The 13,572-nt window shown below is 47.1% G+C and overlaps 1 protein-coding gene across 1 annotated transcript in view; it reads left to right on the top strand.

Annotated features, from left to right (window-relative positions):
- The window catches only part of ARMH4 (armadillo like helical domain containing 4), a 72,862-nt gene that overhangs the window by 21,377 nt on the left and 37,913 nt on the right, over nucleotides 1-13,572 (top strand). The window contains exon 5 of the mRNA XM_065839537.2: nucleotides 5,026-5,271. Coding sequence (XP_065695609.1) covers nucleotides 5,026-5,271 — 246 coding nt within the window. The remainder of the gene's footprint in view (nucleotides 1-5,025; nucleotides 5,272-13,572) is intronic.

Below are 13,572 nucleotides of genomic sequence, written 5' to 3'. Positions count from 1 at the left end.
ACCGTCCAGACACCGTTGTCCTCTGGGCTTGGTGTGAGGGAGGCTGGGAAGGGAAAATGCAGAGAAAATGAGCACTCCAGGTTTTGTCCTGCAACCTCCTTTTTAGTTTTGTGTCTGGTGTGTGTGGTTTGTGGGTTTTGTTTGGTTGGTTTTGGGGATGGTTTTTGTTTTTAATCCCTGGTTTAAATTTAGTTTGGAATAGTGAGTGAATCTGTCACCTCCTAACGAGAGGCTCTTGCAGCTCAGGGCACAGCAAGGCGTTTCTCTTGTGTGCTAAACCTGGCAAATGATGGTTTCTGGAGTCACCTAAGGGGTAAAAACTGTTTGCAAGCATTAATAGGAAATATCTAAAGATAGAAACATCCCTCTTCAGTGAAGGTTTCTGCAACCGAAAACAAAGGCTCTGATGTAACTCTGACTTCAGCAAGGTCATGACAACAGTGGCTTCAGCTCCAGCTTGTTACATGCCATTGTACCAAAAAGAAAACCCCTTTCTTTATTGCCTTTTTAACAGGTTCTTGACAGTTGTGCCTTGCTGGTGCTGCTCCCCGTGGTCTGTACAAACAACAGCGCTGCTGGTAATGTGGATTTTGGGTTTCCCCTGCCTGGGAGGAGGATGCGTTTCTGCAGCTGTGTGAGAAGCACGAGGGCTGACAGGAGCCATCTATGAAGAATGGGCTGTTGGCACTTTCGTTGTCCTAAAAATAGGGTTCTTTACCCAATGTGCATGCAAATGAGCCAAATTTAGCACAGAGAGATGAGATATTGTTAATTACAGGGTTGCACAAGGCTGGAAACTGGAATAAAGCCAGCAGGCCAGAGAGAAAAGTAAAAGGCATTATATATAAAATCTTAGCACTATTCAGGGCGGTCCTAAAGAGCCAATTGGTTATACATTTGCATATTGCACTACATAATCATTTTAGCATATAGCGAGCAATGTTCAGCTAATGGACACTTTATCCAACAGTCTTGAGATCTGCCAAAGCAAGACTCAACTAATTGTGCTGCTTCAAAAGGTCTAAAGCCACAAGGTCAGAAGTGTCTGTAGTTCATGATGTCTTGCAAGTCACTTTTTGTTATATGAGCAGACTGACCTTAAACTGAAAGGATTTACATATCTTTAAGTTAGCAATTTTAGGCAGGATTCATTCTTTTAAGTGATGGCAACGCTTGGAGGTGCTGCCCTGAAACAGCAAATCCCACCCTATGGGTATCACCACTGTTGCTAATGGATCAGTACAGAGCCCCATGGTAAAGCCCAACCATGGCTGTTTCTTTGGTGACTGTTAAAGCTGTGAACCATCAAAAACTCCACTAAAAAATTGTTATTTTTGCCTCCGATTGTTTTCTTGGTGCTCTCATACAGCTTCTGGGCACCTGAAAATTTGGACGCCTGTTACAAGGTTGTCAAGTCCTTCAAAACTCACATCTTTGACATGTGGAGTGGGAATCTCGTTTCCCTGGGGTTCCTGCTGCTCCATCTCTCTGAGGTGGTGCTGTTGTCACAGCAGGGAGGTGTTAAGTTTCCTGTCTCTTTATTTTTCTGTTTCAATGAAGGTGAAGCAGAGCCTGCTTTGCAGAATACAGGGTTTATTTAGTCTGTCAAAGAGTGACAGATTTTGGATGTATTCACCCTTGGAGATGAGTCTTTAACTCTACCCTAGAATACTCTTGCATTACTGTAACCACAGGAGACAACACAAATATCTACTTGGGCTGTAAGTGTTTCAGTCTCCTGGTGTCACCAGGAGAGGACACAGGGTCCCATCCCTCCTGGGTAGGTCTGTGTGCACAGCACAAGCAAGACCTAGGATTTGGTGCATGCAAATGGAATAACAAAATCAGCTTATATGTAATATGAAGATCTATAGAGCAAGGGTGGCTCCCAGCAGAAACTGCGATATGAGCAGTGTCAGATGTCCAGAAGTGTTCCTGCAGCTGAGCTCTGGATATAAAATACCTGACTTTGTAATATGGACCTTTGCCGTATTACTGAGAAGTGTACACAAGCACGGTATGCAAGATAGTTCATAACAGGCTGCAGATGCACATGAAAATCCAAATGCCTTGTGAATCTGTTGGCCTTTGCACCTTCAGTCCTTGCTACTTCCAGTCTCTTCCCTTTCTTTTCTTTCAAAGCTGCTGTTGAGGCCTCTGAAAGGCCCCAAAGTGCCAAGTTAGGCAGGAAAATGTGAGTTTTGTGAAAGGCTCTATCATGGAGCATGCACCTCCAGCTTGAGGTCCAGCTGTGTGATGCTCTCGTCCATTTTCCATCTTAAGAGACTCCTGAGTGCTCTGTGCACCCTGCCCACGGCTGCCCCTGCAATCCAACATTTGTGAAGTCTATTTTATATTTTAAGTGTAGCTTCCTCCTTGTGGCCACCAAGTGGTGCTCTGCACTGCGCCTTGCAGCGAGGCAAGCTGTTGGCATTTTGGGATGGGGGTTTAAAAAGCTGTTTTCGGAAGTGGGAACGAGCTAGAGAGGAGGAGGAAAGCAGCGAAGAACCCCTTCCCTTCCCCTTGCAGCCATTGTGCTGCAAGGGCTACGTTATTCACGTCTTCACGCTGTGGCTGTGTGATGATAGATGGAGCTCGGTGATGATCAGATGTGATAAGTAGTCTTGGCACTTTCAATTTGGGTGTTCAGCTTGGCTGCCTGCAGGGCTTTGGAGGTGCGGCGATGGTTATCAACACGAGATCCAGGCAGGCGGCTCTGATTTGGCTCACTAAAATCACAAGACGCTTCTAAAAACCTTGTCCCGAACTAGTTTTTCAGAGATAAATATCTGATCCCTGTCTTTTCTTGGCTGCTTTACCTGGTTTATCTAGGGAAAAGCTCTGTTCGTGTTGCTTCTCTTGGTGTGCTGGCTGTTTCGTGTCTTTGCTATTGAAGTTTGGGAATGTTGATAGCTCTCAGCAGAGGCAAAAGACCTACATTAGTTTGTCTTTGCAGGTTTCCTGCAAGTGCTCTCCAGGTGCCATTCTCAGGTTTACAGAAGCTGCGTCTTTTGTATGGAAACACGCGGTTTGATAGAGAAAATCCTTATGTTGATTTGAAATGATGGGCACATTATAAGACAAAAACTGCCTATAAAATGTAATGGGAATTTAAAAGGCTAACTGCATCCCTGTAAGCTCCATTAGATGCTCTGTGTGGTATAATTGTTTGTAGGAGTGATCATTCTTTTCCAGGTGCTGAAAGCCGTGCTATGGCAGGATGATGCAGCTAAATTCAAACAGCAGCTCATTTGTATGGACTGCAGGGCTGGGTTGAAAGGTGGCAAGTGGGATTGTCTTGTTTGGTGAGCTGGAAAACATGCAGTGTTTTAAAGCCAATCCTTGAATTACAAGGAAAGGAGATGCCGTGTAACAGCACGGCGAACGCTGTGGTTTTATAACGTGCACTGATTTCTCTACGTATTCCAATCTGTGAAGTAGAGGCCAAAGACAGGAGGCCAGCTCCCCCCAGTTAATTAAAAGCCACCAACTAAATAGCTTTCCCAAAGTTCTTCAGTTTGTTTCTTTGTGTTTTATGGAACAGCTGTGCTGGAACGACCTTGCATCCCACTGCAGAAAGGAGAAGGGTGAAGCATCACCTGCTTTACCCACAGCAGGTACCGTACTTGCACCCCTTCAGGTGTCCCACCTCAGCTGCCCCATCTTATTGCAGTGTCTGTGACCTGTATGAGGCACAACTCCGAGAGATATAAAATGATATGTAGATAACAAACGTCGATTTTGCTGCATCGTTAGTTTTTAGCGTGGTCTTAGACCCCTGGCTAAGCCTGCTGCTGAGATGCAGAGTGATGAGGTCTCATAGTCTGAGTACATCGGGAAGGAGTTTTCCACAGGGCCGAGCAGAGCTTCGTCTAAATTAGATAAAGCTCAAAAATATTACGTTTTAATTTTCAGCTTTGAAAAACTATCGGAAGTTCAAGCATGTCGTCATTCCAGATAGCATCTTTTCAAGGTGGATAGCTTCATTAGTAGCTATTAAATAGCTCAGATGGGAATTGTGGCTCGGAGAGTCCTTGAGTCTTTGATAGCTGTTAATAAGAGTGGGAAGAGACACTGTGGGAAGCCTGGCTTCATGTGTGCCCTTCTCCGGTCTTTCTTCAGCATTTGGGGCTGGTTGTGGTCAGAAATGGGATGCGGGCAGAAAGGGCCTTTGGTTTCATCCATTATGGTTGTTCTTGTGTTGCCATTTTAGATTCTAGCAAAGAAATATACCTTAAATATTTATCTCTCTGTATGTTAACAGCGCAGTCAGCTTTGGAATAAGGCAGGTATCCGCTCTTGTGGAGAATCCGCAGGGATTTCCTCACCGTCACATTAATCTGCTCTCATGTGGAGTATCGGCGGTGCTGCCTTCTTTCCAATGCTGAGCTAAGTGTTCCTCGCTCATACCTGTGTGTGGTGTAAATCGTTGTGACAGGAGTGCTGGTATGAACCTGCTAAGAATCATGGCCATCACCCCTGTTCTCCTGCACCCAAGAGCCGATTTGCCAGCACGCATCAAAGCGAGATGCTTTTTAGGGAGGAGGACCCATATCACCTTAGTTGGGCTGGAAAGCAGCGCCCTTCTCAGAGCTGTGAAAGGCCTAATAAAAGTTAAAAATAGAACCAACTTATTGCTGCCTCCAAGCTTGGAAATCAGGGAGCTGAAATGAGTTGAGCAGGGAGCACTGTAGTTATGTCTATATGGATAGTTATATATGCTCGGGTATTTGTACACACGCTTGTTTGTACTCCGCTATTAGGAAGCAAAATAACACTATTTCCCACTAATATATTTGACAATCAACATCGTGTTGTTACTTAGCAACTTCAGACAGGGGTGAGCTCTTTCAAATTAACCCCTTTGGGTGTCTTTCCTGTTAGAAAACAGGCACGAGTTCATTCCATGCTCTGCCTTTGGAGAAGTGGTATCCCCTGGTTGTCTTGGTGCTCACCCATAGGGATGTGTGAACCTTCTGCCTTGGGGGATCTTTCCTGATGTTGCTTTTGTGTCTCCCTGGCCAGAGGCTGAGGAAGAGGATGAAGAAGAGGAAGAAGAGGAGGAGGAGGAAGAAGAAGATGAGGAGGAGAAAGACATGGATTCGTTGGATGAAAGCATGGAGGGCGACACGGACCTGCCAGGTTTCACACTTCCAGGAGAGACCTCCCAGGAGCCCATAGCTGGCCTGGAAAACCCTGTGGCCCAGCTGGCTGGGGTGTCCTACCAGGTTCCTGACACCATCGAGTGGGAGCAGCAGAACCAGGGTCTGGGTAAGAGAAAGAGCCCCTTGTTCCTTTACCCTTACAGAGGACATGTCTCTCAAACTAAAGACAGAGCAGGTTCATCTCTGAGGAAACCTCATCCACCAGTGACAACTGGTTCAACTGGGATGGGCAGCATGGCCTGAGTTTTTATTGTAAGGAGAGCTGCTCTGAGTACTCCAGACCTGCTCCTTCATTCCCAGAGCTTGGTGTCATCTTGCTCTAAGAGTGGACAAATAAATAACTCACTGGGTGAGATTCTTGGGGAAATTTCAGTTCCCTTTGCATGAGATGGTGCAGGGTTATAAATCCTGTGAGGACAAAGCAAGTAGGGTCATTGGGTGGTTGCTCACCAGCCCATTTACTATTTCAGCAGCATTTTTATAAGTGCCACATTTTTGGCATTTTTAAAGGGTGTGTGTTCCAGCCATGGACCATAGGCTGGCAGCATTAAGCAAGACAAGCCTACAAAGCCTCTATAAGACTTTATACAGTGTATTCCCACTGTACATATAGACCCTGTGTTTAATGGCTGAACAAATGTATTCCATCAATGTTTCTATGTGTCATATCCATCTGACACAAGCCAAAGCTGGTGTGGGACAAGGTAAAGGTTGGAAGGGAACTTACCCAGCTCGGCTAAGGGCGCTGGGATAATTTCCCAGCATACTCAATTTCCAAGCCAGAACCCATCAAAAGCAGTGGGAACTGGTGCAAGCCGAACCACATCTGCACAGAAAGTCTCTGTATCTAGCTACTGGAGAACCAGCTGTTTTGAGAAGCTCATCCAATAAGGAAACCCCAAAACTCTTTCGTATGTTGTATTATAAAAACTATCACTTCCCCTGGATGTTTAATTCTGATTTAACCCGGTGGTTCTCCCCCTGTAGTGCTGATTCTAGCCAGCTTTAGCGTTGTTAGCTGTCTGTGAATTGAATCAAAGAGCTTATTTCAAGAACTCTGTGGGAGGGCAGATTGTGTTTGCATCAGGTTTAATATCTCCCTGTCCTGCTAACTCTTGCTTTAAAAACATTGTATAGGGTGGGTGCTATGTCAGATCTGTTCCACGTGTCCTGTTATCCCATCAGGCTGGACAGGAGCTGTGTGGGGGGAATAATTATAAGTGTTTAAGGCTTTCTGTTTGACTTTTGTAAGGTGGATTAAAGAGGTACATGACAGCACTCAGAGGAAAAGTGTGTAAGAAACAGGGTTATGATGGGAGTCACATCAGTAGCTTTGTGTTCATATTTTACTCATTTCCTCGGTGCAGGATCTTTGTGGCGTCTTGAAAGAAAACGTGAGAGCAGCAACATATTTTCTGCACTTGGGTGCAATGGGCTGGCTTGGTGAGCTCTGTACTGCTAGCAATAGTGTGAAGGTAGTATTAAGCTGTTGAGCATCTGAAACGATTTGCCTCGTTTAGGATTGTTAGCACGAGGATAGATGGCTTGGCAGAGATTTGCCTCTGAATCGCTCAGTCCTGGCTGGGGGTGCCAGTGTTTTGTAGTGTGCTCAAGAGAGGCAGCGTTTTGCACACTCCAGAGTGTGTCCCCACACACCAGACATCCTGCTATGCAGCACTGGAGGAAGATGGCACTGATACCTCCCCAGGGATCTGGGTACATTTATCCATCCCAGCCAGGGGGGCTGATGCAGTGTCTCCTGGCTTGGGTCCCTGAAGGGCTCATGTTGTCATTACCACTTAAAAGAATGAATCCTGGCTGCAATTGCTAACCGAAAGATACGTAAAAAAAATCCTTTCAGTTTAAGGTCAGTCTGACAAAGGTAAAAGTTACTTGCAAAGCACCTCATCAGAGAGACTGACCTTGCAGCTTTAGACATTTTGAAGCCCGCACAATCAGTTGAATCTTGCTTTAACACATATCTCAAGGGTGTTGGATAAAGTGTCCTTTAGCTGAACGTTGCTCATTATACACTAAAATGATTATGTAACCAGTATGCGAATACATAACCGATTGGCTCTTTAGGAGTGCCCTGAGTCGTCATAAGATTTTGTATATAATGGCTGTTACTTTTCTTTCTGGCATGCTGGCTTTATTCCAGCATCCAGCCTTGCACAACTCCGTGATAAACAGTACCTCATCTCTGTGTGCTAAGTTTGGCTCATTTGTATATGTACCGGGTAAAGAACCTTGTTTTGGGGACAACACTCTGGTGGGAGCCCTGTTCCCAGGACAGCATGCAGGGCAATGGTTAATTTGTTTGGAAGGGTGTCGAAGATGCTGTTGTATATGCCATGGGCTCCTCCCTGATCCTTGGGGCTACAGAGGAGGTTGTTCTGCAGAAGCCATCAGACACAGGTCTGTTCATTGCTGATGAACTGGAGTCGCGACTGCGTGTCCAAGCCGAGCACCTTCGCTGCTGGAGGAGGCGGCTCAGGATAGGAGATGTCTATCAGATGCACTGGTAAATGAAGTGAGAAAGCAGTGACCAGTGGCTGAAGCTGTCCCCAGTGTGCAGTGAGCCTCTCTGGTTGGATAGGCTGTAATAATCACACACAAGAAATAAGCAGACCTAGTCTTTGAAACAATCTGTAGCTTTAACAGTGCTTGTGTAATGGTATCTATTATGGGGTGTCCTTTCCCCACCGCAGAGCCATGCCAGAGGATGCGCTTTGCAGTGTCTCTTCTGGAGATCTGCTTCTGAACTTACGGGTTCAGTTCCATTCCTGATGTTTAACATTACATCATCTTGCAGCCTTTGTCCTGCACCACCTTCTCTCTTTCTCAGCCCTTCGAAAGGCTGTCTTTCTAAAAATTTCAGACGTGGAATAAATTGGGTGGCAAAAGGTAGGATTTTTCTCCCTAACTTACGTTTGATTGATCCTCATGCAATTTGGAGGAGCCCCCTGTGCAGTCTGAGTCCGCTGCAGAGCACCAAGTCTGGGCACCTGAAGAACTGAGCAAACGTGAGTTTCTGCATTCTCTGGAGGTGCCTGGCTGGGCTGGGTGTCACCAGATCCACGTGCTTTGGATTGCCTTTTGTTTTGAAGCTGTTGCACGCTGTGCAAGGAGCCGTGAGGGTGAGGATGATGCCGTGGCCAAGCAGAGTTCCTCTGTAGGAGTTCGATGGGACTTCTATGCGGGTGAGAAAAGAGGGGATGTGGTGGGATCAGTCTCTCTGCTTGTGACTCACCCATCTTATTCCATCAGGTAAGTATTTGTGTGAAGACCCATTTATTTTTCTGTCTAGACGACCTTAATGGCTCTTTGATATTGCTTCCTTCCCCATCTACAATGTGCTGATGCCCACAGTGCTCTTAAGAGGAAGGGATATTATTTATGTTTTAAAGGCAGAAAAATCCCAAGGATGTGTATGAGCCCACATTGAAAATCTGAGGCCAAAGAAGCAGCCGAACCCAGATCTTTGAAGGGCTCGTTTGCTGGGTGTGCTTGGGCAATGGGAGATGCTGCTGCATCTCTGTGATAGTGCTGGGCTCCCTTTCCCTGAGATGCTGCTGTGGTGGTGTAGCCTTTCTCTTCTTCCCGGTTTGTGCCAGGTGGGAGTTTCTGCCCTGGTTCTCCAGCCCTGGGCACATGGGTACACGCTGGGCTACTCCGGTGTCCATATCTGTGTCCGTACCTGCTCCTAGTTATGTGTTTCTTCGTGGGGTTTATCAGCGAGAACAGAAAGGGTGGAAAAAGATGTGTAACTCATGTCAGCAGGAGGAGGATTGTTAGGAACAGAAGAAATCGTCCAAAGCTGGCAGGAGGCCGGAAGAGCTGCCCACGTTGTTCTGCTGGGGCAGCTGGAGACACCAAACTCACCATGAAGGGCTCCTAGAACTTCAGATCTAGTGGATACGGGCATGGACTATTTCTCTTTGAAACCCTTTTTGTGCTTTTTGCCTAAAGCTACCTCTTTGAAATCTATCTCCTTTAAGTGCTTTTCTTCTAAAGTTAAAATTAACTTTAATTTTAAGATGGCTTTGTAACCGCTGGACGTCCCCTGATGGACCCCACGGAGGAGGGAGCTCCAGTAGTTGTGGGCACAGTGCTCCCGCCTGCCTCGACCCATGGTGTGTGGCTTTGTGGATCCCATGTAGAGCTTTGCGCTTCTCTTCCTTCCCCAAATAGTGCTGAGATGTGAAGAATTACCCATCTTGTGCAAGGGAATTATGGTTTAGAAGGGGAAGTTGTTCTGCTTGTCCTGGGGTATGGCACAGGAAAGCAAGACCTGAAGAAAGATGATGGTACCTCACACGGTACAGGATGAGGAAGAAATTGTTGACCCTGAGGGTGGTGAGAGCCTGGCCCAGGTTGGCCAGAGAGGTGGTGGCTGAACCATCCCTGGAGACATCCCAGGCCAGGCTGGACGGGGCTCTGAGCAACCTGAGCTGGTGAAGATGTCCCTGCTCATGGCAAGGGTGGCACTGGGGGAGCTGGGAAGGTCCCTTCAACCCAAACCATTCTATGATTTGCTGAGGGTACACCATCTAAGCACCAAATTTTACAGTTGGTACTTTCCTTTTTAAAAATACTTTGCACATAGGACCTTCTCTTGGGGATGCATCTATCTTCTGGCCTTCAGAATTTTGACATTTAATGCTAAAATCTGTAGTGCAGAAGAGCCCAGAAGTGTTAGAATCGCTGTTCTGAGGTCAGTTATTATTGAGTTTGCTCAGTCTGATGGCTGACGCACTGCAAATCCCTCGAGAACCAGTAACTTGATCCACGAACAGCTCAGCAGAGCAAGAGACGTTTGGATTTTTGTAGTGGTCAGTGAGAAAGTGCTGGAGAAACAGAATCATTAAAAATGTCAATTCTGGGGAGTCAAATGGTCCTACATGAACTCCAGCTGAGCAAAAGCAATTTATAAGCAGCAGTAAGGAGGCTGCCAACTTTACAGCCCATCAGCTGATTCTCTAACCAGCAATAGTTAGACAAAAAGTGAAGCAGAAAATGATGTCATCTTTGCCTTTATAAAATATAAATTGATCCTGCAAAGGCTGTTTTGATGGCCTGCAACTCTGGAGAAGGATGGTGTGAATATACTCTGGGATCTCCTGCTGTCCCATTCAAATGCTTTGTCTCCAGACGTTGTCAGCAAAGGACACCGCGGTACTTTGGGACCTCTCTGCGCTGTGTGCAAGGCGTCTTTGACCTTTCTCTGCTCGTTCCTTGATTTGTACATGGGTGCTGTGAGGTAGGTGAAGGCTGTTCAGAGAACACGAGTAGGGCAGGAAGCTTGGGCTTTCTGGAAATGAATGGAAATATATAATTTGCTCTACTACCTCTTTTGTGATTGTTGGTTCAGATGGCTTCAAACCTAGTGAAGGGTTTCTGGGTCCTCCTTTAGCTGTTCCTCATGATGGTTTTTGTTGTACCCCTCTACTCCTGTGTTGGTGGTGGCTTCTCTGACTGTGTTCTTCTTCCACTTAGTATTTTTTTGCCATAGTTCTTGTCCATCATCCATGTTCCAAGATGAAGTCCATAACTTGGATGTCCTGCTGTCCATGGTAGGGTGGCAGCTGGAGGTCCAGGGCAATCTACTAAGCCTTTAATTTTGCTGTTTGGGTCATGCAGGGGGATTCTTTTCATGCCTCCAAAATGTATGGAGTTGTTTGGAGTGACAATGGCCTTGGCTTCTCGAGGTATATGAGGTTGTGGCATTTTGAATGTGTTGCTCAAATCGTCTAAGCAGAGATTGTTACAGTGGATTTGGGTTGTTTAAGATGTTGGCTGAAACCAGTTGCTCATCCTGGGCTACCACGAATCTCAAATAACAGCTGTAAACAGGAGAGACTGATTTGAACCAGAAGCCTTAGCAGAGGAAACTCCATTGTTATGCTCAAAATCTTATTTTATGGGCACAGAATCACACAGAACACAGAATGTGAGGGGTTGGAAGGGCCCTGGAAAGCTCATCCAGTGCAATCCCCCCATGGAGCAGGAACACCCAGCTGAGGTTCCACAGGAAGGTGTCCAGGCGGGTTTGAATGGCTGCACAGAAGGAGACTCCACAACCTCCCTGGGCAGCCTGGGCCAGGCTCTGCCACCCTCACCAGGAACAAGTTTCTTCTCAAATTCAAGTGGAACCTTTTGTGTTCCAGTTTGAACCCACTGCCCCTTGTCCTACCATTGGTTGTCACCCAGAAGAGCCTGGCTCCATCCTCCTGACACTGCCCCTTTCCATATTGATCCCCAGGAATGAGTCCCCCCTCAGTCTCCTCTTCTCCAGCTCCAGAGCCCCAGCTCCCTCAGCCTTTCCTCACACGGGAGATGCTCCAATCCCTTCAGCATCTTGGTGGCTGCGCTGGACTCTCTGCAGCAGTTCCCTGTCCTTCTGGAGCTGAGGGGCCACAACTGGACACAATATTCCAGGTGTGGTCTCCCCAGGGCAGAGCAGAGGGGCAGGAGAACCTCTCTGACCTACTGACCACCCCCTTCTAACCCACCCCAGGTACCATTGGCTTCCTGGCCACAAGGGCCCAGTGCTGGCTCATGGTCACCCTGCTGTCCCCAGGACCCCCAGGTCCCTTTCCCCTACACTGCTCTCTAATAGGTCATTCCCCAACTTATACTGGGCAAAGAGAAGACATCTCTCGTATATATACACACATATATAAAGCAAATAATTTATTGCTGATATAATTGAAATCTGAAGAGTCTAAACATAAGTCCAGGTCTAATTTTTACAGGAAAAGAAATAATAATGCAGTTAGGATTGTTAAACACACACTTCTTAGGTTCTGTGCTTTACCTTGGTGTTATGCTGGTCCTTCCCTTGCTTCTGTGGATCCCCAGGTTGGTATTTTCATTCAGTGGGTTGTGGTGAATTTCAACCCCTGGAGTCCTTTTCCAGGATGATGGGAATTAAAGATTCAAAAGACCATGAATAACACCAGTTTAGGAAGAAGTTATGGACTATGACAATGTAATTCTCAACATGTAGTTTCCAAGACATATATACCATGTCTGCATTTCATGTATTTTTTGTGTGAGGGATCATGGTTCTTACAATAATGGAAGGCTGTATAACACTTAGGTAGTGACAAGGCATTTGCATGAAAAACACGCTTTTGGAATGCGATTCTATTTTGAAGGATAAAAAGTATTTGCAACTCTGAGTAGTTACTTACAGAGAAAATAGCTATAGCTGTATTACAGATCTGTGGTCACACAGTATACTGCATAAACCATATAACAGATGCCACTTGTTAATGATGGTAAGGCAGAGTAGCAGAGTAGTGGAAGATGAATATTTGAAATGCCAGTTTTACAGGAAACTAGGATTAATGCTTTTATGGGCAAAAATAACCAGCATTAGGAAGACAGAAGCCAAGACTCAGAAGTTAGTAGCACATTCTTTAATTGCTGCCCAAAATGGATCTATTTTAAGTACTCTCACAACTTGTGTTTTTGGAACATCAGAGTGCCTTTTAATCTTTAATGCATTTATCTTCTTAATTACCCTGGAAAGGCTATCCACGTGTTATAGGTGGCAAACAAAACCACACAGAGACCAAGCGACCCCACTGGTTTCATGAGGGAGCCTTTAGCAAAGTCGAGATTTGAACGACGGGAATAAAATTAGTGCCTGGGCATTCCACTTCTCCCTTCTCCCCCCTTCTCCCCCTTCTCCCCCCTTCTCCCCCTTCTCCCCCTTCTCCCCCTTCTCCCCCTTCTCCCCCCTTCTCCCCCCTTCTCCCCCCTTCTCCCCCCTTCTCCCCCTTCTCCCCCTTCTCCCCCCTTCTCCCCCCTTCTCCCCCTTCTCCCCCTTCTCCCCCTTCTCCCCCTTCTCCCCCTTCTCCCCCTTCTCCCCCTTCTCCCCCTTCTCCCCCTTCTCCCCCTTCTCCCCCTTCTCCCCCTTCTCCCCCCTTCTCCCCCTTCTCCCCCCTTCTCCCCCCTTCTCCCCCTTCTCCCCCCTTCTCCCCCTTCTCCCCCTTCTCCCCCTTCTCCCCCCTTCTCCCCCTTCTCCCCCCTTCTCCCCCCTTCTCCCCCCTTCTCCCCCCTTCTCCCCCTTCTCCCCCTTCTCCCCCTTCTCCCCCTTCTCCCCCCTTCTCCCCCTTCTCCCCCTTCTCCCCCTTCTCCCCCCTTCTCCCCCTTCTCCCCCTTCTCCCCCTTCTCCCCCCTTCTCCCCCCTTCTCCCCCCTTCTCCCCCCTTCTCCCCCCTTCGGAAGGATGCACACACCTGCGTTTCTCCCTGCACAGGGATAACACAAGCAGCACTCATGAGATGGAGTCACCATCCCACCAGAAGGGACTGAGTCCATAGAAACCACAGGTGAGAGAGGCTGGCAGGAGCCAGGAGGTTTTCCTTCCCCATGTGTTGGAAGTGCCGCTGCCC

Source organism: Patagioenas fasciata, chromosome 5 (genome assembly GCF_037038585.1).
Source record: "Patagioenas fasciata isolate bPatFas1 chromosome 5, bPatFas1.hap1, whole genome shotgun sequence".
NCBI classification, from domain to species: domain Eukaryota; kingdom Metazoa; phylum Chordata; class Aves; order Columbiformes; family Columbidae; genus Patagioenas; species Patagioenas fasciata.
Note: the sequence above shows the minus strand (reverse complement) of the source record. Positions and strands in the feature narration are given on the sequence as shown.